This window comes from Cherax quadricarinatus, chromosome 35 (genome assembly GCF_038502225.1).
Source record: "Cherax quadricarinatus isolate ZL_2023a chromosome 35, ASM3850222v1, whole genome shotgun sequence".
Lineage (NCBI taxonomy): Eukaryota > Metazoa > Arthropoda > Malacostraca > Decapoda > Parastacidae > Cherax > Cherax quadricarinatus.
This window is the reverse complement of record NC_091326.1, coordinates 2773568-2799159: the sequence shown is the minus strand read 5'-3', so window position 1 is coordinate 2799159 and position 25592 is coordinate 2773568. Positions and strand designations below refer to the sequence as shown.

At 38.9% G+C, this 25592-nt stretch overlaps 1 protein-coding gene and 1 long non-coding RNA gene across 13 annotated transcripts in view; one reads left to right on the top strand and one right to left on the bottom strand.

The window, feature by feature from the left end:
- Positions 1-25592, top strand: part of LOC128695207 (uncharacterized) — a 145249-nt gene that overhangs the window by 114899 nt on the left and 4758 nt on the right. For 4 of the 5 annotated variants that reach the window (XM_070091312.1, XM_070091310.1, XM_070091311.1 and 1 more), the window contains exons 2-10: positions 1481-1513; positions 5793-5827; positions 7287-8053; positions 9490-9683; positions 13834-14073; positions 15194-15282; positions 19840-19925; positions 22845-22944; positions 24562-24736. In XM_070091312.1, the coding sequence (XP_069947413.1) occupies positions 5825-5827; positions 7287-8053; positions 9490-9683; positions 13834-14073; positions 15194-15282; positions 19840-19925; positions 22845-22944; positions 24562-24736 (1654 nt within the window). In that variant the 5' untranslated portion in view covers positions 1481-1513; positions 5793-5824. Of the gene's footprint in view, positions 1-399; positions 459-1480; positions 1514-5792; positions 5828-7286; positions 8054-9489; positions 9684-13833; positions 14074-15193; positions 15283-19839; positions 19926-22844; positions 22945-24561; positions 24737-25592 lie in introns of those variants that run through there. The other variant, XM_070091314.1, reaches the window with a different exon arrangement.
- The window catches only part of LOC128695206 (uncharacterized), an 81022-nt gene continuing 71803 nt past the window's right edge, over positions 16374-25592 (bottom strand). For all 8 annotated transcript variants that reach the window (XR_011392802.1, XR_011392801.1, XR_011392799.1 and 5 more), the window contains 2 exons: positions 22843-22970; positions 16374-19088 (listed from right to left, as the gene is read on the bottom strand). This is a non-coding gene — a long non-coding RNA (uncharacterized lncRNA). The remainder of the gene's footprint in view (positions 19089-22842; positions 22971-25592) is intronic.

The following is a 25592-nucleotide window of genomic DNA, read 5'->3' as shown; positions in this document are numbered from 1 at the left end:
TGTGCGCTATTACGCCATGGTCACACTTGTCGAAGGCTTTTGCAAAGTCTGTATATATTACATCTGCATCTGTGGCATCCCACTTGTGGCACCCCACTTGTGGCATCCCATTTGTGGCACTCCACTTGTGGCATCCCATTTGTGGCATCCCACTTGTGGCACCCCACTTGTGGAATCCCACTTGTGGCATCCCACTTGTGGCACCCCACTTCTGGCACCCCACTACAGGCATCCCACTTGTGCCACCTGGCACCCAGGGGGAGTAGTTTACACTCTATAGTTTGTTTACGTCTCTGCCTGGCACCCAGGGGGAGTAGTTTACACTTTATAGTTTGTTTACATCTCTGCCTGGCACCCAGGGGGAGTAGTTTAATATAGTGTTATTGCGTAGAAAGTGCCACAGCTCTCAGCATCTCTGACGCGGCTGTCACAATACGCAGCCATTATTGAGAGAGAAAGTGAGTAATGGCTTATATCTCACGTCTGGGGTCCAGCAAGACGGTGCAACGTCACGTCTGGGGTCCAGCAAGACGGTGCAACGTCACGTCTGGGGTCCAACACGACGGTGCAACGTCACATGTTTTGCATATTTAAATACATCTATAGAAGTTCTTGCACATTTAAATACATTACGTTCAAGGGAACGACTCTACCTGGACTTCATTACTAATGTCTGCAACAATGTAAGCTCCTGATGATATGCTGAGTGCAACATGAAAGGCCTAAGGCTACCATTCAACTCTCCTCTCCCCCAGTGGTTGCTTTTGCATAGTAATATGTGTAAATTACCCAGGATAACCCCCCCCCCAAAAAAAAAAGGTCAGACATAGTGACTTGTTTAATGTCCAATTTAAAGATACTACACTACTTTAAGAAGTCTAGAAATTATTAAAACCAAAAGGAAATTGCACCACTATGTCTCCCCGCCTCAGGAACCTTGTTTATTTTGTTAATTTATAAAAAGGAAAGGAGTGTTTGTCATGTGTGGTGATAAAATATTTTCTTGTGGCTTAATTTCACGTCTTATTTGAGGCGGTGACTTGTGTATTATTGTAAGTTTTTGCACTGAAGCAATCATAGTCTTTGAGCTGGTAAAGAGTAAATTTTTCCTCTCTTTCAATCATATATTCTCTCAGTATATTTGAAGAGATTAGTGTATTGTTTGATCTAAATGAAGCATGAAGACTTTCCTGCCTACCTGGAGGGTTCTGGGGGTCAACGCCTCCGTGGATCAGGGCCTGTTCACCCAAGCTGTTGCTGCTGTTTATCTAAATCATTTGAAATTTTTTTTTTAAGAATGTTCATCTTAGTTACAGCTGGAGCTTTCGGCCCCCTGACCGAGGCCATCCGCTGGCTTACCGTCAACCTTTGCGTTAACATCTACTAACGAGCGAGGAATTAATTATTATTACAATCAAAACCAACAGCTAAACCCACAGGGGCCATACAAAGGAATTAATTTAGAATTTTGTGTTTACAGGAAGGAAGACAGCAGCTCCCGGCCCCACTCCTGGTGAGTACACTTCATCCTCCCTACATTATGCAGCTACCAGCTTCTTCCTCGAATCAGACCTGGTTATTTCATATTCCCCAAGAGACCCGCGTCGGGAAACACTTGTCCTATTTCCTGACAAACCTAACCTAACCAAAATAACCTAACCTAATGTAACCTATCCAAACCTAGCTGTGGAAAATTGCATTTATCTGAATGTAACTAATTATGTACATAACAGTAAATGATAACAAAGATAATTATTATTTATCAATGTTACATAGACAAGTAGGAATTTGGGACACTTAGGTCGCAAAAATGTCCCCCTTCGATACCTACCACCGTCATAAGCACAAGTTGCTCTGGACCTATTATTAAATGAAATCTACATACACCAGGAATGTTGGTAAATATATAAATTTGTGGACTGTATATTAAAAAATGATTATATATAAATTCACATATACATAACAGGAGGAAAATATATCTTAATATCACTCACCAATTTGACTGGATATTAAGTTGTATCATGCTCAGAAAAACCTCACTAACTAAATTTATGAAAACACTGGCCAGAATTATACACAAATCTAGAGAGCTTATCTGAGGTCCCTGGAGCTGTCTTGTCCAGTCGTCTGATATCTTGAGTTATGCAGGAATGCACATCCAACAATTTTGCCTCCTATTTGAGAGGTGTCAATCCAATTTTAACCTCTAGAGCACGAAAAATTCTTCCCATTACATTAACGTTGTATCCAGTTCAAAACCAAGATGGCGAGTCTACTCTGCGCAGATGCAGGCTTTCTGTTTTCTATGATATAAATATTATTAAATACAGTATGGCCATCTATTTACATATAAATACTGAATTTCTGGAAAATATATACAGTATTTTCCACACTAGCCTAACCTGGGTTGGTGTCACCCCCATGAAATCCAAGGACAGGGAGATGGGGGGTAGTAAACTCCAGTTACATCAGCACTGCATGACCAGTAACTAATGTTTAGCAATGGGAACGTTTAAGGCCATAAACTGAACAGGAGAATACTTCTCAACTTTATTAATGATAAAATCGTAGTAATATTGAGGAAACATAAACTCAAACAGGCAACAGATCCTACATTTATTCATCTTCAACAATGCCCCCCCCCCCAAAAAAAAAAATGAAAAATAAAGAAAAAAAAGACATGCAATAATAGAGAAACACTAGTTCCAATTTGACCTTGAGTACAGGTAAGTAAGTAAGTTTATTCAGGTATACACAAATGCAGTTACATAGAATTATCACACATAGCAGCATATGTGTAGAGAACCTGGGATAACCCAAAAAAGTCAGACAGAGTGACTTATTTCCATTGGGGTCCTTTGATCTTACATTTCCTTGCCTTCAGTCCTGTAAAATCATCTATCATATCAAAATCAATGATTTTCCTTATACAGTGGACCCCCGCATAACGATTACCTCCGAATGCGACCAATTATGTAAGTGCGTTTGTACGTGTATGTTTGGGGGTCTGAAATGGACTAATCTACTTCACAATATTTCTTATGGGAACAAATTCGGTCAGTACTGGCACCTGAACATACTTCTGGAGTGAAAAAATATCGTTAACCGGGGGTCCACTGTATAGGCTATATTGAAACGAAGGATTCTTTTATGTTGATGCAGCACTGTTTTGGGCATTAGTGTCACCTTTTTTAGAGGCTATATGGTGTCACCTGGGGCAGCCCCCCCCCCTTATGATGCCACTGCCTAGCCTAACCTGATGCAACCTAACCTGACCTAACCTTATGTCCCTTATCCATGGCCAGATTAATTTGTATCTCCTGTGTACTCTCACACTTGTAGGTTCCGGAAAATAGATTTAATAGGTATATGAGTCCCAATGGGATCTGCACATTATATAGGTAGGGTGTGAAAATTTGTCTGGACTGCCTCCAAGTGAGTCGCCTACCCTGGCAAGCTCTGTTGTCACCAAGCTCTGAGGTCGGTACTTCAGCCTCACAAGTGGCTTATAGACAGATTTTCATAAATGACTGATGTTGCAAGAAATCTCGCCTGCATGCACGTTTAAAGGACTAACTTACTTGGTGATGTAGAAGCTATTCTGGTCTTCAACCTCCCTAAGCTTAGCCCCTTTGGACTTCCCCTCAGAAACCACGTGCAACCGGGAGCCTTAGTTCCTGCAACATTCAATTGTTATTAGTGACCTGCCTGCACCTCAGAAATTCCTATTTCCAAGGGGGGGTAAATCCCCTAGAATAACTATGCAGAAAGTGACACTAGCTTCTAGGCTGACAAGAGACAAAGTACGTACTGGTCATGAACTGCCGGCTGCACAAAGGCCTACAGCTCAACTCACTCGCAACTTTCCCCAGACACTGGCCAGAATCCTAAGAAAAAGTGGAGGTCTTGTCTTACTGAATGGGCCTGATGGAGGAGGACATCTACGATATGTCGAGGTGCCTCCACCAGATTTCCCCAGGTCTCATATGTGAAGAGACGTGGAGGCGCCGCCTGCTGATCATGGCACGTGTTGTTCAGATGGTGTCTAGTCATAGAAGCAAGCTCTGGCGTCTTTGAGACTCGCGCCTCGTTGTTCAAACTTGGGCTGCCAATTCTCCCTAGCTAACATAACCTAGTGTTTGCCTACATTCAGCCTATTACTACCTATGTTAAGGTCTTAGGTCTACATTATTATTATCTAGAGTTGCCTTAATAATCCTAATATTACTGTACTAACAGTATAAACTACCTACTTCTTCCCTGAAGGGTAAACCTATCAATTAAAAAGTACCTTCCAACCACCTTTGCCAACCCAGGTGAGTGTGTTTGTGTTTTGGGTGGGTTTAAGGGCCCTCGAACGGTGTGTTTTCCCCGTTGGGACTTCTCGAACCGAATAAGTTCCAACATAGGGTATACCTGGAGTTTACCTGGAGAGAGTTTCGGGGGTCAACGCCCCCGCGGCCCAGTCTGTGACCAGGCCTCCTGGTGGATCAGCCCCTGATCAACCAGGATTAAAGTGTTCTTATGAGGTGGTGAAAAGGTTACTAGCTTTAAACCCCATTAACATAACCTATTCATTGTATACAATGAAAAAAATCTATATTTTATTCTTTATTATAGCTTCTTCAATGTCTCTCTCTGTTTAAATCTTTCATCTATGTAATTCCTGGTTGCTTGAAGTTCCCCATCATTCTCTCCATGTTAGTTATTATTCACATCATGTCATGCAGACAGAAAAGGACGCACTGTAATAGCACTGCCCAAATTGCGTCAGAACAAAGTCAAAAATATGAAACCTTGGAAAAAAATATTCTCCCCTCTGGAAGGTTGATCAAGCATCATTGATGTGAACAATTTGTAAGTTTATTTAGGCACAGCTACACATAAGTACAATTATCACACAGTCTAAATTACCTAGGATAACCCCAAAAAATGGTCAGGTCAAAGTGACTTGTTTCTATTGGGGTCCTTTGTCTCCTGTGGCCACTGGGTAGAGTCAGCATGATTACAGTGGCTAGAGATAATCACACCTTACCTCTCATATACCTTTGATGAGTTTCGAAAGTCTTACTACTTTCTTGAGCCCAGCCATGGGCCAGGCTAGGATGGTCAACCAGGCTGTTGCTGCATAAGATGGTACTTTAACACAGTCATACAGTGGCTTCATGACACTTAAATCATCACTTAATAAAAGTGCCATTAGGATTTTGTGAAAGCCAATAGTAGTTGCTGAAGAAATAGTGCAAATAACAGCTTTTTCAACCTGAAGACAGCATGGTTTTTGAGAGTGAAAATGTTGGTCCCCAAGGCATGCATGTCAGGATCAACTCACAGCTCCTGGTACTGCCTCCTAAATTATATTCACCAACATTTCTTCTTCCTGTTTGGTTGGTGAGGTTTATCAGGGAACAGGACAAGTGTTTCCTGAGGGCTTTATTCATATGATGACCCACAGCTGGAGCTTTTGGTCATCTGGCCGAGGCCTACCAGTCCACCCTCTTTAAAAATTAAGGTTATAATTATAACCACCAATGTTTTCTCCTTCCTGTACTCCTGGGCTGAGGGACTGATTACCTCATCTTCAACCTCTTCCTTCCTGTATTGACAAAGCCACTGGTTGGTGAAACGTCTACACGATAGATACAATAATCTGAGCCAGACCGAAACATCGTCATATGTGCACACTTTTCATAACTTTATTTGCCATTTTTTTATATAAATTGTATGATGACTTATCCCTTTGAGTGGAGGACATTTACGCTATTAACTACGTATTTCTTCTCTATTCTCAGGTCAATGAGGCTTCCGGCGGCTACTTCCTAGTATGGTAATTATTATTATTACACTTCTGAAGTCTCCCAACTCAAGCTGACACATCCTTTGTGATGGAAAATGACAGGGAGAAACAATTAGATTTTTTTTGTTCCCAGTATGTAACTATCAGCTTATGGTAAACTCCCTTCTTTTATCCTACCTCCCTCTCTTGTCTCTCATACTCCTTTCCATCCCCTTTAGTCCCTCCTCCTATATGCCACTCTCTTCCATCCCCTATCACTCTCCCACAATTCTCTTGTTCTCACATCTGATTCTTGTTTTAACTACTTTTAGGATGCTGTGACTAACCACTCCCACACCTCAGCAACTCACTCCCACATTCCAACAACTCCCAGGTTACTAATGGCCTTGCTGTGACCACACAAGCAGGTGAATCTCACACTTAAGTGACTAGGAAGATTTAGCACAATTCCTTTCAAAGCCATTATCAATAACATGATTTACCAAAAGAAATCACATAACAGACTGGATCTGAACTGATGGCTTAAGCTTCACCATGCTGTGTGAGATTCAGCTATAAAAATCTGCATTTGTATTCACAGTTTGGCCCATGCTAACCTTCACAATGTACCTAGTGTGATGAATCTTTTTATCCCAGCATAACACAATGGTTAGAGCATTCACTTCTTAATTTTGGGATTTTCAATAGGTTCAGATCCTGTCTGTTCTATTAGACATCTAGTTTGGCATGTTACTAAGATCCCAGAATATTTATTTCACTTCTCTTCTCTGAGGCTGAGTACCACAATTTGCACCCCATAATAAAAAAATTACTAATATACAGTATAATATTTATAGCTTCTCCTCACTTATCAATGGAGTTGTGTTCCTAAGACCAAGTCGGTAAATGAATTTGTCACTAATTGAGGAGCATACTATAATGGTAGTGGGTTTCAGTCAACCATCTTTGATATTCTTTTAATGTCACCTATGCATCATTTATAACATTCCTGGTATATTTTTAAATATTTATACAGTAGTGTCTCCTCAAGGAAGGTTCCTTGATGTTGGTGAGGGGCTCTTGATTTAGGGAATTGGATCTGTGCTCCAGTTCCCTGAATGCCTTCCACATCCCCCCCCTAGGCGCTGTATAATCCTCCAGGTTTAGCGCTTCCTCCTTGATTATAATAATAATATACAGTAGTGTACTGTATATTGTAATAAACAGAATAGAGGAAATCAGCTTTAATATACATTATTTAGGTATGCATACTGATCAATGAGCCCATCTTAAGTCCGAGTCGTTGGTAAACGAGTACGTCGCTAAGTGAGGAGAATTATTATTATTATAATCAAAAAGAAGCGCTAAGCCACAAGGGCTATACAGCTAAGTGAGGAGAAGCTGTACTTATATTTTACCATAAGTTTAATTATATGTATTTATGCTGCTCTTTTAAATTGAACCAGAGTTAAAAGAGAAGCCATATTCTTATTTAAAATTTATTTTCCAGACGGGCCGGGGTGCGGCCATGTTCCACTATGTGGCAGCCGCATTACTTGTGTTGGCGTGTTCATCACTAGGAGATGATCTTAACAAAACATCAGAAAGTACCTCTCCTGGCCATTACTTGCTGCCATCGCTACGTGAAGATCCAGTCCTCCTCTCGAGTCAGGATCCTACGCATGACTTAAAGATGGCTCCTTTCCTTACGCACCACACAACATTGTATGACCTAAGTAAACCTGCATACAGCCCCACTCAGACAAAGTCAACTCTGGTTCCTCATTTATCGCCAAGTGTAAAATCAGTCCTCGCACCCAGTCCTATCACACACACTGTTATGGAATTAGATGTCGTTCCTACAGATGAACTGCGGTCATCATCAACTATATATCTACGGCACATTCGAAGTCCAACTCCTTTAAACAATAAAAATACTGCCACACACAATAATACCCATGCCACATCAAACCACGTACTGGTCATGTCAGAGACTGGTCACCTCAGAGCCACAGCTAGTCATGCATTGAGTTCATCTTCTTCCAGAAGTCTTATTATACATTCTTCTGCATCATCATTTGCTCCATCTCCAGTAGATCCTTTCCTCTCCGGCCTCACTGCGAGTGCTTCTGAATCCACTACTGCTATCGCCATTTCCTCTAAACCTCCTCATCACAATTCAACAGTACTCAATGATGGCTCACCTCTGTTGAATAAATCCATTGATACTGAATCTGCCACTGTTTCACAAGAAGAATACAACAGTATTTTAACAAGGTAAGTGTTAAGTTATACATGTTTGGGATTATCTGAGCTTCATTGAATCATTCCAATATCTGTTGCATGGTAATAATTCACAGCTGTCTGTCTGTGGTATGAATAAGTACATAGAAACCTTTTGAAATAGTTTTCAATGCAAATATTAGACAAGTGTTCAGTAAATGCTCATGCACAAATTTTCTGCCTTAAGACCACCTGAATGTACTCCTGTTGTGCACACTTTTATTAGATTCATTGCACAGCACTAAATCAGTATGGGTCATTTTCATTGAAAGTGTTAAGCCCTTAAATTTTACACATTGTCTGAGTGATGGTAGGTAATTAAGCTCGATCCACAGACTGTAATGGTAGCTTTAGTTCCTTGGATTAATAGCCCTTCAGCAGCACCATGGTACCCTTCCATCCCTCTGAAGGGATACCAGTAGAGGGAGTCATCCCCTTCCTCTTGCTTCCGCAATATGAAACACGATCCCTGGGGTAAATCTCATCCAGAATGACCAGGAGATTTGGAAACTTTCACAGAATGGAAAGGTTTAATCCAAAGAATAGTATAAGTAAGGGTGATTGGGTTTACAGGAGAATAGAGGAGGAGATGCAGAAATAAAGAAAAGTTGAAGAACTGAGAAAAAAGAATAGAACTTCAATAAGAAGGACCAAGAGAGAACATTAAAAAGTTAAATCAGGAGGAGAAGGCGAGAGTGAAATCTATGATTCATTGGAAGATCAGGAAGGCAAGAGAGGGAAAAGGATAAGTCACAGACAGGAAGGAGCACTGACTGGGAATAGTTTTGCTTTTACTGCCTCTGCATGCATTGTTGGCCTTTGCCTGATAAAAAGGAAAGAACCTACCTTCCAAAATAGAAAGGGGCTGATCTACGTTGTATGTCCCCAGGAAAGAAAGTGGTGGTGGATTGGGGTGAGCAGAGGCAATATCAGGTGTGATAGAGGTTGAACAAATAAGGAGTAAACAGGAAACCAGATAAAGCAACATGGCTATGGTAGCACAGTGAAACAACTACAATGCATGCTAAACACTGGTGGATCACAAATTTTCATGAATAACACTTTATTAACCCTCCAACACTTAGCATTCATTTATTTTTTATATTCACTAAAAATGTGAAAATTAATACAATACTTTTATACAGTAGAATAAACCAGCACATTATTATAATCAAGGGGGAAGCACTAAACCCGGAGGATTATACAGCGCCTGGGGGGGGGGGATGTGGAAGGCATTCAGGGAACTGGAACACAGATCCAATTCCCTAAATCAAGAGCCCCTCACCAACATCAAGGAACCTTCCTTGAGGGGATAAACCAGCACAAAATAAAGCCATTCTTAAAGGCTTAGCAAAAAAAAAAAAATTCCTAGCAAGCTTTTTTCATAAATAATGTAGCCACACCATTAACATGTAAACTTTAAATTCTAGATTTAGCTTAGACGCTCTGCAAGCAACCCAAATGGCAGAACGACTAGGCTTGGCAGGGACAGGTATGGCGGAGCTGGAGCAGGAATTACTGTTGGGAGGAGACCTGCAGGGCCCAGGAGGACCCAGTGACAGGCCTCGTGCACTACCTCTGGACCGCAACATTCGCACTACATCTCAACGAAGTTTTACATCCAGTATGTTGTAACAATTACTTCTTAAGGAGGCACTGAAGTTCAAACCTTTCTAGTAGCCTTTATTAAAGAATTTCCAATAGTAATATTAATTAATATACAGTGAACCCTCGATTAACGATCTTTTTTCATTCCAGAAGTATGTTCAGGTACCAGTACTGACCGAATTTGTTCCCATAAGGAATATTATGAAGTAGATTAGTCCATTTCAGACCCCCAAACATACACGTACATAATTGGTCGCATTTGGAGGTGATCGTTAAGCGGGGGTCCACTGTACTAGGATTTATTTGAAAACTATTAAAAATTCATAATATAGGCAGGCCCCACTTTACAGCAGTTTTCAACTATACCCCTTCTTCATTTATTTAGACTTCCTACAATAAATATATTCACCACTCACTATAATCTAAGGACAAAAATATTTTAATGTAAGTACTGTATATGCATTTTTTAGGCCTAGCTATATTGATCACTTAATATATGATAGTGTAAACATGTTATTGGGCTTTTAAATGCAAAAGAATGCTATGATTCACGGTACAGCAATTTTCGCTTTACAGGAGTAGCCTGGAACCTAACCTGCTGTGTAAGTGGAGCCCTCCTGTACTGAGGTTTGTAGAATATGATTGGTATCATGGAAAAACTCTTAACATTTAGGGGTCCCACAGCACCCATAGATATGTAATTATACTTTCGTATTTCACAGAAAAATGCTAAACCCTTAAGGGTCATAGAACACCTTTTTTTTTTTTTTTTTTTTTTTTTTTTTCAACAAGTCGGCCGTCTCCCACCGAGGCAGGGTGACCCAAAAAAGAAAGAAAATCCCCAAAAAGAAAAATACTTTCATCATCATTCAACACTTTCACCACACTCGCACATTATCACTGTTTTTGCAGAGGTGCTCAGAATACAACAGTCTAGAAGCATACACATATAAAGATACACAACATATCCCTCCAAACTGCCAATATCCCAAACCCCTCCTTTAAAGTGCATGCATTGTACTTCCCATTTCCAGGACTCAAGTCCGACTATATGAAAATAACCGGTTTCCCTGAATCCCTTCACTAAATATTACCCTGCTCACACTCCAACAGATCGTCAGGTCCCAAGTACCATTCGTCTCCATTCACTCCTATCTAACACGCTCACGCACGCTTGCTGGAAGTCCAAGCCCCTTACCCACAAAACCTCCTTTACCCCCTCTCTCCAACCCTTTCGAGGACGACCCCTACCCCGCCTTCCTTCCCCTATAGATTTATATGCTTTCCATGTCATTCTACTTTGATCCATTCTCTCTAAATGACCAAACCACCTCAACAACCCCTCTTCTGCCCTCTGACTAATACTTTTATTAACTCCACACCTTCTCCTAATTTCCACACTCCGAATTTTCTGCATAATATTTACACCACACATTGCCCTTAAACAGGACATCTCCACTGCCTCCAACCGTCTCCTCGCTGCTGCATTTACCACCCAAGCTTCACATCCATATAAGAGTGTTGGTACTACTATACTTTCATACATTCCCTTCTTTGCCTCCATAGATAACGTTTTTTGACTCCACATATACCTCAACGCACCACTCACCTTTTTTCCCTCATCAATTCTATGATTAACCTCATCCTTCATAAATCCATCCGCCGACACGTCAACTCCCAAGTATCTGAAAACATTCACTTCTTCCATACTCCTCCTCCCCAATTTGATATCCAATTTTTCTTTATCTAAATCATTTGACACCCTCATCACCTTACTCTTTTCTATGTTCACTTTCAACTTTCTACCTTTACACACATTCCCAAACTCATCCACTAACCTTTGCAATTTTTCTTTAGAATCTCCCATAAGCACAGTATCATCAGCAAAAAGTAACTGTGTCAATTCCCATTTTGAATTTGATTCCCCATAATTTAATCCCACCCCTCTCCCAAACACCCTAGCATTTACTTCCTTAACAACCCCATCTATAAATATATTAAACAACCATGGTGACATTACACATCCCTGTCTAAGACCTACTTTTACCGGGAAATAGTCTCCCTCTCTTCTACACACCCTAACCTGAGCCTCACTATCTTCATAAAAACTCTTTACAGCATTTAATAACTTACCACCTATTCCATATACTTGCAACATCTGCCACATTGCTCCTCTATCCACTCTATCATATGCCTTTTCTAAATCCATAAATGCAATAAAAACTTCCCTACCTTTATCTAAATACTGTTCACATATATGCTTCAATGTAAACACTTGATCTACACATCCCCTACCCACTCTGAAACCTCCTTGCTCATCCGCAATCCTACATTCTGTCTTACCTCTAATTCTTTCAATTATAACCCTACCGTACACTTTTCCTGGTATACTCAGTAAGCTTATTCCTCTATAATTTTTACAGTCTCTTTTGTCCCCTTTCCCTTTATATAAAAGGGACTATACATGCTCTCCGCCAATCCCTAGGTACCTTCCCCTCTTTCATACATTTATTAAACAAAAGTACCAACCACTCCAACACTATATCCCCCCCTGCTTTTAACATTTCTGTCATGATCTCATCAGTACCAGCTGCTTTACCCCCTTTCATTTTACGTAATGCCTCACGTACCTCCCCCACACTTACATTCTGCTCTTCTTCACTCCTAAAAGATGGTATACCTCCCTGACCAGTGCATGAAATTACTGCCTCTGTTTCTTCCTTAACATTTAAAAGTTCCTCAAAATATTCTCGCCATCTACCTAATACCTCCATCTCCCCATCTACTAACTCCCCTACTCTGTTTTTAACTGACAAATCCATATTTTCCCTTGGCTTTCTTAACTTGTTTAACTCACTCCAAAATTTTTTCTTATTTTCATTAAAATTTCTTGACAGTGCCTCTCCCACTCTATCATCTGCTCTCCTTTTGCACTCTCTCACCACTCTCTTTACCTTTCTTTTACTCTCCATATATTCTGCTCTTCTTATAACACTTCTGCTTTGTAAAAACCTCTCATAAGCTACCTTTTTCTCTTTTATCACACCCTTTACTTCATCATTCCACCAATCACTCCTCTTTCCTCCTGCACCCACCCTCCTATAACCACAAACTTCTGCCCCACATTCTAATACTGCATTTTTAAAACTATTCCAACCCTCTTCAACCCCCCCATTACTCATCTTTGCACTATCCCACCTTTCTGCCAATAGTCGCTTATATCTCACCCGAACTTCCTCCTCCCTTAGTTTATACACTTTCACCTCCCTCTTACTTGTTGTTGCCACCTTCCTCTTTTCCCATCTACCTCTTACTCTAACTGTAGCTACAACTAAATAATGATCCGATATATCAGTTGCCCCTCTATAAACATGTACATCCTGGAGCCTACCCATCAACCTTTTATCCACCAATACATAATCTAATAAACTACTTTCATTACGTGCTACATCATACCTTGTATATTTATTTATCCTCTTTTTCATAAAATATGTATTACTTATTACCAAATTTCTTTCTACACATAGCTCAATTAAAGGCTCCCCATTTACATTTACCCCTGGCACCCCAAATTTACCTACTACTCCCTCCATAACATTTTTACCCACTTTAGCATTGAAATCCCCAACCACCATTACTCTCACACTTGATTCAAAACTCCCCACGCATTCACTCAACATTTCCCAAAATCTCTCTCTCTCCTCTACACTTCTCTCTTCTCCAGGTGCATACACGCTTATTATAACCCACTTTTCACATCCAATCTTTATTTTACTCCACATAATCCTTGAATTAATACATTTATAGTCCCTCTTTTCCTGCCATAGCTTATCCTTCAACATTATTGCTACTCCTTCTTTAGCTCTAACTCTATTTGAAACCCCTGACCTAATCCCATTTATTCCTCTCCACTGAAACTCTCCCACCCCCTTCAGCTTTGTTTCACTTAAAGCCAGGACATCCAGCTTCTTCTCATTCATAACATCCACAATCATCTCTTTCTTATCATCTGCACAACATCCACGCACATTCAGACTTCCCACTTTGACAATTTTCTTTATTAATGTACCTGCCATCTCCCACCATGGCAGGGTAACCTAAAAAGAAAAACAAAGGTTCTTTTTACAGGAGAAGGGGTTATAGATAAAGTTATTTCCATATTGCAGGCATATCACATGCCACCAAGCGGCTGTTCTTGGGTGACCCGACACTTTGTTACTCTGGAACCTGTGAATTCTTCCTGCTGTGCTGGATAAGTGGAGGTTTGATTGAAGGAGGCTGTGGAGGGTTTCTCTTTGCTTGTTGTGTCCGGCATAACCAGAGAGGACAGCGAGGTCCGGAGTCATACAGAGATGACAGTGTGGGTCTTATTCCTGTAGATTATGGCCCTATCAGGAATGATCAAGGTATGAAGTAGAAAAATAACTTAAAACATTCTTTTTATTTATTATATAGACTAATAAATATATTTAATAATGTTTATTCATTTTTGCATATATAATTATTTTTTTTGTGTACAGAAATAAACTGACCCTCAATTTGTATTGAATGGCAAGGTACAGTGAGCAGACATTATTTATAATCAAAACTAAGTTCTGAACCCACCAGGGTCATACAGGTAATGTAGATACATAAATAAAATAGTAGGCACAAAAAAAGCCACTAATTATGTAGTACATTTTGGTCAATGAATCATAAAGTTTACAAACTAGTATACAGGTCAGCCATCACTAAACTGATTCAGATGGTTGTAAATCCACAGCAGCAAGCCAATGGAGGAGAAAGCAGTGATGAAAATGAAGCACAAAGAGTATTGATAGGTTAATTAAGCGTATTCTAACCTAACCACTCTGTAATCCGGCACAATACAGGTTCCAGTGATGGCCAACCTGTACTAAAGAACTAGACATAGCATTATGAAGGATTTCTTGTATATAGTTAAATATAATCATATGTTCAACAAGGTCACCAAAGACAAAGCGGTCAATTACAAAACATTATTCAAAGAGGTTCAGTAATTTTTAGTGTGATTAAATAGAGATAGTGAGATTATAGCAAGTTACTTTAATTACAATACAAATGTAATAGAAGGAAGGCTGGAAGAAGAACAGGGACATATATGGATGAGGATAGGTATTGTTTGACTAGCAAATTGCTGTCTGAATTATATTATGATGAGATGCTGTTTAACAATAGCTTTGAAGTGACTGATATTATTATAATCAAAAAGAAGCACTAAGCCACAAGGGCTATACAGCAAATGACTGGTAGATAGGGTTCCTTTAGAAACTTCCATGCTCATTGAGTTTTTAGACAGGCTGACTCAGACTCAAGGGATATTGAAGAGGTTTTTATGTTATATCTGTGAATAAGTTGTTCATCTGCACACAGAGCAAGTTCAAGGAGATCATTGATGTGTATGAGGAAGAGCACTAAAATACTCAAGATTTTTTTTATGCTAAATAGCATTTTTTCATTATATTTGCAATATTCTTTATTTCATCATGTAAGCAACATTACTTACAGGCTGTGGTCTGAGTGTAAGCAGCCGCCTGACTGCCCAGCGCAGGATTGTTGGTGGTACCGAGGCTGGCTTTGGCTCGTTTCCCTGGCAGGTCAGACTTCATCTCGTGTTGTGTAATGCACTTAGTTTAGAAATCAGGATATATTACGAGCAAATATAGAATATAGTGTAATGTATTATAAATAAGTGCCAAACAGTATATATTAACTTAACCTTTGCTAACAACATAATATAGCTTGATTTAAGTGGGTATCATTAATGAAACACAGTATTGTACATTATTATGCCCTTTAGATGTATTTACTTGGAACAAAGAATTTATGCTTGGCTTGATTGATGAAATGATGCTTGCTGAATAACCTAAAGTAGCAAATTTGGCTTAAAATTTCAAGTAATAATAGATTTTTTTTTTTGCAGTACTTTCAAGTATTGTAAAAATATTTAATTAATTCCTGAGTCACAAACGTACTAGATCTTTACAATCTCAGTTTTGTCACTTTACTATATAGCAACTTGTATATTTATTTCCTCAGTATTTTTAGTTTTCTGAAAAGTACTCTTCCCACCGTTAGAGCACCTGGGTTATTTTTTTGACGACTCCTTTTCCATATCTTCTTTCAAAGGCTTCTTTAATATTTGCAAAGTAGCTATTCCCCTCTTCATCATTTTATGCAAATTTCTAAGTTATTTGTTGTGGTAATACATCATTATCTAGCAGGGTCACTCCCACCCTTCTCCTGGTATATTAGTTCCCTAGCTTAGGGAGCAAAGGAAAGTTTAAGCAGCTCTATATTCCCATGGAAGTGACCTGAGATGATATTCCATATATATGCTCTGTTGATTTTTTTTCTTTAGTGATGAATTTAAAGGGTATGTACTTTCAGTAGATGGATCCATTATTTAGTGGGATTATGAACAAAATAAAATACCTTGATCAATCTAATTAGACTTGGCACTAGACACTAAAATTTAACTGTTGGATTTTGTTCAGAATATATAAAGGAGATTTATCTCGTCCGAATGTCAATATTAGCCATATGTAAAGAGGTATTGTTAAAAAATCCAACAAGTCTGTGATATCTCCCTATGACTGCAAATTCCACTTAATAAACATTTACCATACAAAACACTATCCTATTATTTACAGAAAAAGGAATGATTTGGGTAAAAAATTTAGGAAAATATAATTAAAAATTTATTTGTACTTAATTCAGCTTAGTGTACATTTCATTTTGACCTGGTACAGGATATTCAAAGTGGAAACCAACCAGAGGATTTTATTATATACAAAACATTTGTTAAACCTTCCCTTCATGAGATATATAGAACTGTACAATGGTCAAGGTTAGTAGCAGTGAGAGTTTGTGTAATAAATTAGTTTCCCTCAGTCAAAGAAATGAGGGGTACAGTCCTAGTTTTCTGGAAGGTGATCATTCACTGAGCAGTGGTCTACTGTATACTTGCACAAAGTAGAATATTTATTTAAGAAAATCCTGTCATTATTTCCATCCTGTATTGTTCTTGTATGCACACCATCTCATCTTTCAATTATTAGATTCACATAAAACCCCTTTTGAGTCATTCCCCACCGCTTTCCTCCAATATCACAGAAAAGGGCTATGGCAAACCCGTATTAGTTATTCAATTCTACTCTATAGTTCACATTTCCTTGAAAAACTGATCAAGCCAACAACAGTGTGTATACATTGTGGTGGAATTTTATCAGAGATCTGTTAGGTTGCCCTCAAGGTTAGTGTAGTCACCACTATCTTCAACTCAGCTGCTCTAGGCACAAAATATTTAAGATTTTATACTTAATGGCAGTAAAAAGTTATCCTATTGAATAACTGTTTTCTCTCGATTCAGTTTTCAATTTTACAAGATATAGTATGGCACTGTATATAAATTGTTCATAAGTGCTGTTGGCTCTAATTTATCCTTTTGATGGATGCCTTATTCCCTGTATTAAAATACTATTAAATAAATTTAATGGCAGGTGTTGCATGTATTACTGACTAGATATATCAGTGCACAATATTTATTATTGACCCTTTGATGGGTGTAAATTTTTTTCTAAAAATTGAAGTACATTTGTGGTATAAAACTAAATATACTGAACTTGGTTTGAATAGACAACCAAGTTGGAATATAATCATTATCTGTAGTCTTAGTTTCTAATGAACATTTTAATTAATTGTTCCCACTGGTACCTATATACTGTTTGATCAGTTTTACATCTTGTTTCTATTGGCCTGAAGATATGTACAAAGCTCTTCGCTTGATAACTTCAACAGAATTTATTTTCTAACATGTTACATCGGCCAGAACGTATTTTGTGTTCAAAATATTTTTTTTTTAGAGGCCTTAGGTAGTTATCCCCTACTCTAAAGAATAAACCACACTACATGTCAAGTAATTTCCACTTGTATAGGTTATCTTCATCCTCACTCAAATGATTCCCAGTGAAGGGCTGGAAACATCCGACATGTTTCCTTACACTAGTTGTCTACGTTCACCAATCAGTAAATGGGTACCTGGGACAAAACTGGCCTAATTTGCCCGAAATGCTCTGCATAACAAGGGGCTTTCTATATATTATAATGTCACTTAGGCCTGTATACCTTGTACATAATTTGTTATAATCAAGGGGGAAGCGCTAAACCCATAGATTGTTCAGCGTGCGTGGGGGGGGGGGGATGGAAGGTATTCAAGCAACTGGAGCACAGATTCAGTTCCCTGGATCAAGAAACCTTTGAGAGGTGTAGTACATAAAGATATTATGATGAGGGATATAGCCACCGCTCTTCATTGAATAGCCCCTCACTGGTTTAACTCTTCATAAAACACAGGTAGCCTGGTTGAAGGTTAATGCAGTCAAACAAAATTTTAAGATGTATATGTCACCCTGCCTCGGTGGGAGACGGCCTACTTGTTGAAAAAAAAAAAAATGTAAGGTCATGAAACTAGATGTGCCCTGTTTTAACAATAGGTTATAAGTAATGAAAAGCAACACTTTTCATCATGGAAGCTGTACAAGCCCAAAATGTAAAACACTAGCCAATAAAACCCTATATCTCAAAAATGAAATCTGAATATCGAGTTCCATTATGAACTACCTTCACTATCTCATTATGTTTGTTACTAAGAGATTTATGTCAGAAACTAAATTTTTTTTTTTTTTTATTCTGTAAATCTCAATACATCGTGAGTACAAACTTTTTTTTTCAAGAAATATGTAACATATTTTATACTGATTTATATTAGGCAAAAATCTCAGTTCTTTGTAATGTGATTACATAGAGAAGCTGTCATGGTTACATTATTAGTTAACTGCCAAGTCTGGTACACTGTGGTGCCTGTATCAGAATACTTGTTATTCCTAATTTTGTTTAAACTTAAGCAAAAATAGCTGGTTGTAGGGGATATACCAAGATGACTTATTAGGTTAGTTACAATTTGTTTTTATGCTGTGGACATTTTCAAGTGTTATGTACATTGTAACTGGCAAATATTAATATACTCAAACATAGGCCTACCTAAATCAGATGTATATCTTGAAAATCATAAAGTATCACTCCTAAGAAAATCTTGCAGAGCAGTGGACAGTGTAACCTCAGACAGTTTGAACATCTCAAGACATGGATTACAGTGGCTGTGGCAAGACATGACACCTCCTGACACTTGGTACAGTAACTTGAATGAGACCTTTGACAGATAATAAATACTGTACTGGTAAACAGGGCAGAGCAAGACACTGCCAGTGTGGTGCTGGTCATGACCTGGCAGCCTCCTTCAAAGATGTTGATGCAGAAATAGGGAATCTTCTGACAGAGGGTGGTAAAGCCATACAGGACCTGACCATCATGCAGGGGACAAGGCAGGATGACACAAATTGCCCTGGAAGGGGTTATAAAAAAAATAACTCATATGTAGATTTGTTTGCTGACATGTGTAAAAGCTTAAAATTAGGGTGTGTACTTTTTTCACTGTTTTCCAGCTATTGACCGAGGACCATAGAATTTGTTTTCTAAACAAGTTTTAGAGGTATTTAATATTAACATTTATCAAATAGTTAACTCATAAGACATGACAAAATTGTATAATAAGGGTTATCATAGTAGTAGTATTGCTCTCAAATATTTCTGGGTACCTTACATCTCTTTTTTTAATAAGATTTCACCAATTAAGAACAGGATGAAAATTTCTTATACTAAATGCTTTAATGATAACTAATATATTTAATAACTTTTATTCTAACCAATTTTAATATTTTTTCAAACTTGTACAGCTAGATGAAAATGTAAATAATTTGGCCAGTAGTCTTCTAGCTAAGGATTACAGTTGCTTCATCATAATTTTTATTTATAAAAACTGTTGCAAACCTAAAATGCCTTTTTATAGATTTTATAAGCAATTTACATATACTTAAAAATTACAGTAAATAGTATTTTGACTACAGACGTTTGCATAGGGAGTTCTTGCACAACTAAGTAGAAGGTAATTGCAGCCTGACTAGTATAGCCTGGACGTTTGATTATGGATGAAATAAAAGTGATAAAACTTAGGGATATATAGAGAAAATATCAGGTCATTTTCATGATACATTTTGCATCCCATCCTCTCCTACCTGACCTCACCTGACCCTTAGGCTTACATCCGGATTGGCTCAAGTCGATGTGGAGGATCTCTCATCAATCAGTACCACGTGGTCACTGCTGGTCATTGCGTTGCCAGGTATGTCGTTATCATTTGTAAATTTCGCTTTTTTCTAGGATAAATCATATTTCGTAATTGGTCAGTACAGTGGAACCTCAAATATCGAACTTAATCCGTTCCAGGACCTAGTTCTAAATTTGAAAAGTGAAGCAATATTTCCCATAAGAAATAATGGAAATACAATTAATCCGTCCCAGAAACCCAAAAATACATTTTATAGAGATTAATTACAGTTTTACATACAACAAATATAGTGTTCAATTATGTATTAATAAATGTAAATAAACCTAGGTAGTAGGTTGGTAGACAGCAACCGCCCAGGGAGGTACTGCCGTCCTGCCAAGCGAGTGCAAAACGAAAGCCTGTAATTATTTTACATGGTAGGATTGCTGGTGTCCTTTTTTTCTGTCTCGTGAACATGCAAGATTTCAGGTATGTCTTGCTACTTCTACTTACACTTAGGTCACACTACACATATATACACACCCCTCTGGGTTTTCTTCTATATCTTATTCTTGTTTATTTCTTCTTATCTCCATGGGGAAGTGGAACAGAATTCTTCCTCCGTAAGCCGTGCGTGTTGTAAGAGGCGACTAAAATGCCGGGAGCAAGGGGCTAGTAACCCCTTCTCCTGTATATATATTACTAAATGTAAAAGGAGAAACTTTTGTTTTTCCTTTTGGGTCACCCCACCTCGGTGGGATACAGCTGGTACGTTGAAAGAAGAAGAAATATAAAATAACATTTTTACTTACCTTTATTGAAGATGGCATCTGGAAGATAGGGAGTTTGGAAGGAGAATCCCCCTCCATGAGGACTTCAGGTATCAACGCCCTCTCTGGGGTTACTTCCCTTCTCTGTCTTTTAATGCCATTAGGACCAGCTTGAGAGTCACTGAATAACTGTCCACAGTCCTCTGTTTCTGGCACCTCTAAGATTTCCCTAAAATGGGACATGGTTTTGTCACTGAACTTGTTGCAAAGATGGCTTGCTCAGGATGGTACTTCTGCACAAACATTTGGACATCATTCCACTTGGCACAAATCTCCTTTATCTTTGAAGAAGGCACCTCATCCACTCCCTCTTCCTCCTCCTCTGAAGCAAGGTCCTCAGCTGTGGTCTGATACTGTTCCAGATGAAGCTCTTCCCTGTGGTCCTCCACCAACTCTTCCACATCCTCGCCACTCACCTCCAGCCCCAGGGTGTTCCACAACAGGCAGTGGGTCAGGGACAGGGTCAGCTTTAAACCCATCAAAATCCCTCTTTTGGACACAATCTGGCTACAATTGTCTCCAAGCAGAGTTCAAAGTCCTGGAAATCATTCCCTCCCAAGCCTTACCTATAAGGCTTATGGAGCTGTAGATATTGGATTCCTCCAGAACTCTCTTAGGGTCAACTTAAGTGTCTGTGGTCACTTCAAAGCACTTTTCAAACACTGCTTTTGTGTGGAGTTTTTTGAAGTTAGAAATGACCTGCTGGTTCATGGGCTGGAGGAGAGGAGTGGTGTTAGGAGGCAAGAACTTCACTGTTATAAAACTGAAGTCCCTAGACAAGAGGTCTAATAAGTTTGGAGGATGAGCAGGAGCATTGTCCATTAACAGGAGGCACTTGAGTGGCAATTTATTGACTAGGAGGTATTTTCTCACACTGGGGCCAAACACTTCATGGACCTACTCTTTGAAAATTTCCCTTGTGACCCATGCCTTGTTATTTGCTTTCCACAGGACACATAACTTGTTCTTTATGACATTGTTTTTCTTAAACACTCTGGGATTTTCTGAATGATACACAAGTAAAGGCTTCACTTTAAAATCACCACTAGCATTAGCACAGAATAAAAGAGCTAGCCTGTCTTTCATAGGCTTGTGACCTAGGAGTGCCTTTTCCTCCTGAGTAATGTAGGTCCTCTTTGGCATTTTCTTCCAAAACAGGCCTGTTTTGTCACAATTGAACACTTGTTGGAGTTTTAATTTTTCAGTGTCTACATAAACCTTAAACTTCTGTACAACCTTCTCAGCCGCCCATCTGTCTGAACTGGCTGCCTCACCATGCCTTACAACATTGTGTATGCCACTACGCTTCTTAAATCTGTCAAACCAGCCTCTGCTGGCCTTAAATTCACTATCGGCATGCAACTTCCTTGCCTTTTCACAAATAATGGTCTCTGAAACACTATCACCTGCCATCTCTTTATCCTTGATCCACACCAGCAACAACCTCTCAACCTGATCGATTCTCTGTGGTCTTTTTTTGGTTAGCATATTAACACCTTTCGCAACATCAGCTTCCTTGATTTGTTCTTTCTTTGCCAGGGTAGAACCAATGGTCGAGTTGTTTTTCCCATACATCCTGGCAAGTTCAACAAGTCTCACACCTCTGTATTATTTCCTTCTTTACATCTATAATGTTTCTCACTTTCTTTACCACAGGGGTACCACTAGCAAGTTTATTTGGGTAGCTTATTTCACTGTCCCACAAGCACTAAACACAATGAAATAATCATAAAATGTTTGAATGAGAGCGCAGGTTAGTGTTCACTCAAGCATCACAAAAGCAGATTGGCTCATGACACTTGCGCGGGGATGCGGACAGAGCGGGCTGCTGGACAGGTCCGGTACCCAGCAGTTCGAAAATAGGAGCGAGTTCGATAATAGGGACAAAGTTGGTTTGAAAAAAAGCATTCAATAAGTGATATGTTCGAAATTTGAGGTTCCACTGTATATCTCAAAAAGATCAAAAGGTAACAATGCATTCTTTTATCTACATTAGCATTTCAGCACACACTGTGTAATGTCTTTCATAAAGTGCTAGTTTATGTTCTGCCAAGCCACAAAAACTATTTTAACAGCAATTACATTATTAATATCCACATTTTCATGAACAAAGAATATGAAAATAAAATTAACTTTATAATACAAACTAGATTTATACTTACAGAGCTCGACCGTCGCAGATTCGAGTAACACTTGGTGATTATGTCCTTAATTCAGAGCGGGAGCCTCTTCATCCTCTTACTTTTGGAGCTTCAGAGATCAAGGTAAATACTTATCTACCATCATATACCTGGATAATCAAAAAACAAATTCTGATTTTCCATTGCCAGTATTTTCAGTTTCTAGGATAATAATTATTAAGTTAGTTTTTCTCCATGGAGAAGTGGAACAGAATTTTTCCTCCATAAGCCATGGGCATCTAAGAGAGGACTAAAATACCGGGAGCAAGGGGCTAGTAACTCCTCCTATATACATTACTAAATTTAAAAAGAGCATAATTTCTCACTTATTGTAGTGGTAGGTGAGGGAGGAAAGTGAGGTGCCATTTTTCAGAAACAATGACATGTTAACTGCCCTAGGCTCAGGTTGTGCTTGGATGCACGTTCAGTGCTTCAGAATCTTGTTTTCATTCAAGCTATACATTGTTTTTTCCTTTATAAATTGCTTTGCAACCCATATGTTCATCATTATTTTGTATTAAGCTATAACTATTTTTATCTGCAGTTTACAAAATGCCTTATATGTAATAAAATATTGTTAAAAACAAATGAAGTCATTAGCATGCTGTACATTTAAGTGTTCACTGCCTTATGATTTGCCCTGTTGCTGTTATATTTGTATAGTATATAGGATTTTAAGTCTCCTATTCTGAGTGGTGTGTTCGTAGCAGGAGGCTGACCTGACAGTTATTAGTGGGGTTTATGTTAGGCAAGAGAAGCTTGAAGGATATTATTTGGAGGCATGATAACACGGTAGTGTTCCTGAAAAGGAGCATGTAATCAGAAATGCACATAAACTGAACTGCAAATCATATGGGAAAAATAGGGTTACAGTCATCAGATTCCTCCAGACCTGTTTAATAGATATCAAAATTGTAAAAAACAAATAACGTAATTGTAGATTGATGTGGTACGTGCATCAGTCAAAGATCTTGCAACCACATCTCTGCCAGCAGAGGTACCTTATAATAATAATCTTTATTTCTAAAAGTACATGGTTCAACTTATACAGACCATAGCTGACATACTATATAAAAAGCCCCTCGTTATGCAGAGCATTTTGGGAAAATTAGGTTAATTTTATCCCCAGGATGTGAACCACACCAGTCATGTAACACCCAGGTATCTATTTATTGCAAGGTGAATAGGGACAGCAGGTGTCTTAAGGAACCATGGACCTCAGTGTGTGAGCTGAGTGTACTACCAACCAAGCTACAGGACACCTTATTGTTTGGTGTGGGAGACTGAAGGGGTGGAGATTAGGGACTGCTGGTGGGAGCAAGAGCTAGGGGTGTGGGCTAGAGGCTAGAAGCAACAAGATGGTGTGATGGCAGTGTCCATGGTCCAGTGTGGGGTGAATGATGGGCGAGTATGCAGTTGGTGTGGGCATATGGGTAAGGGGCTGTTGAAGCTTTGCAAATGTCTTTTTTTCTCTCCAGTAAACTGAAGTAAATACTGATACCTTTCACAAATAACTCGCACTTTGGAGAGGTAACTCTACATGACTTGGATCATCAGGACTATTAAGTTACAATTGTATATGGACAGAAATGCCATCTTGAACTCCCTTTCCAAAGTGTGGTTTGTTTGTAAACTATTCCACCTATGCTGTTGTGACCAACTCCTCACTAATACCTCTATTCCATAAATATCATCTTTCAGGTCCATCCAAAGTTCAAGTTTACACCACAGGCTGACAGGTTTGATGTTGCAGTCATCACTCTGGATTCACCTGTACACTATCAGCCTCATGTCCAGCCTATATGCTTGCCAGAAAAAGGAGCAGATTGGCTCGGAAGTTATGCCTGGGCTGCTGGATGGGGAGCTTTACAATCTGGTACGATATGTCTTGTTTGTATCTGAACACAAAGATGTGATAATTGAAGATCACACACAATTTCTGTAGGAGTTTTTTTAAGCTCGGTAACATGAATTTTAATGGCTGTATACTAATTACTGTATAGAAAATTTTTTTATGCACTACTTAGAAATACTGCTATTGGGGCATTAGTTTAGGGGGGTTTCCTGGGAGGCATAATAAAATTTTATTTCTTTGCTAAGGTTACAATGTGTGTTTACATTTCATAATTTGATTGGAACAAAGAAAGCCACTATCATGCCGAGGCATTTCAGGCAGAGTTAACCTATACTTATAGACTACTTAAGTCTATACAGGTGGTAGAATACAAATATTCAATATTTTACTCTATTATTAATACGAGGTAGTACAGTGAATGATGCAAACATACAGTTTTAAATTTGTAATAATGGCTTAATAGTTAAGGAATAGTAAAATATTTGGTTAAGTTTAGCACAGTGTGGGTATGGTTGTTATTGAGAGATGAGATGATTTTTGAGTAGTCCTAAATTGATTTGTGGGCAGGGGATCTCTTGCTGTTTCATGCAAAGAGTTCCAGATCTTTGGGCCCTTTATGTGCATTGCATAGTGCGAGACGGACACGAGGGAATGTCAAAAAGTGTTTTGTGCCTTGGGTTATGCCTGTGTGTTTTGTTGAAGTTGTCTACGAGAAATTTGAGTGGCAGGTTGATATTGGAGTTTAACGTTCTGTATAGTAGGCACAGTAATAAGTGTGTATATTAAGCAAGTTCAAGCTTTTGAAGAGTGGTGGGGTGTGTTGTCTGGCGCTGGAGTTTGTGATCATCCGCACCGTTGCTTTATGTTGGGTTATGAA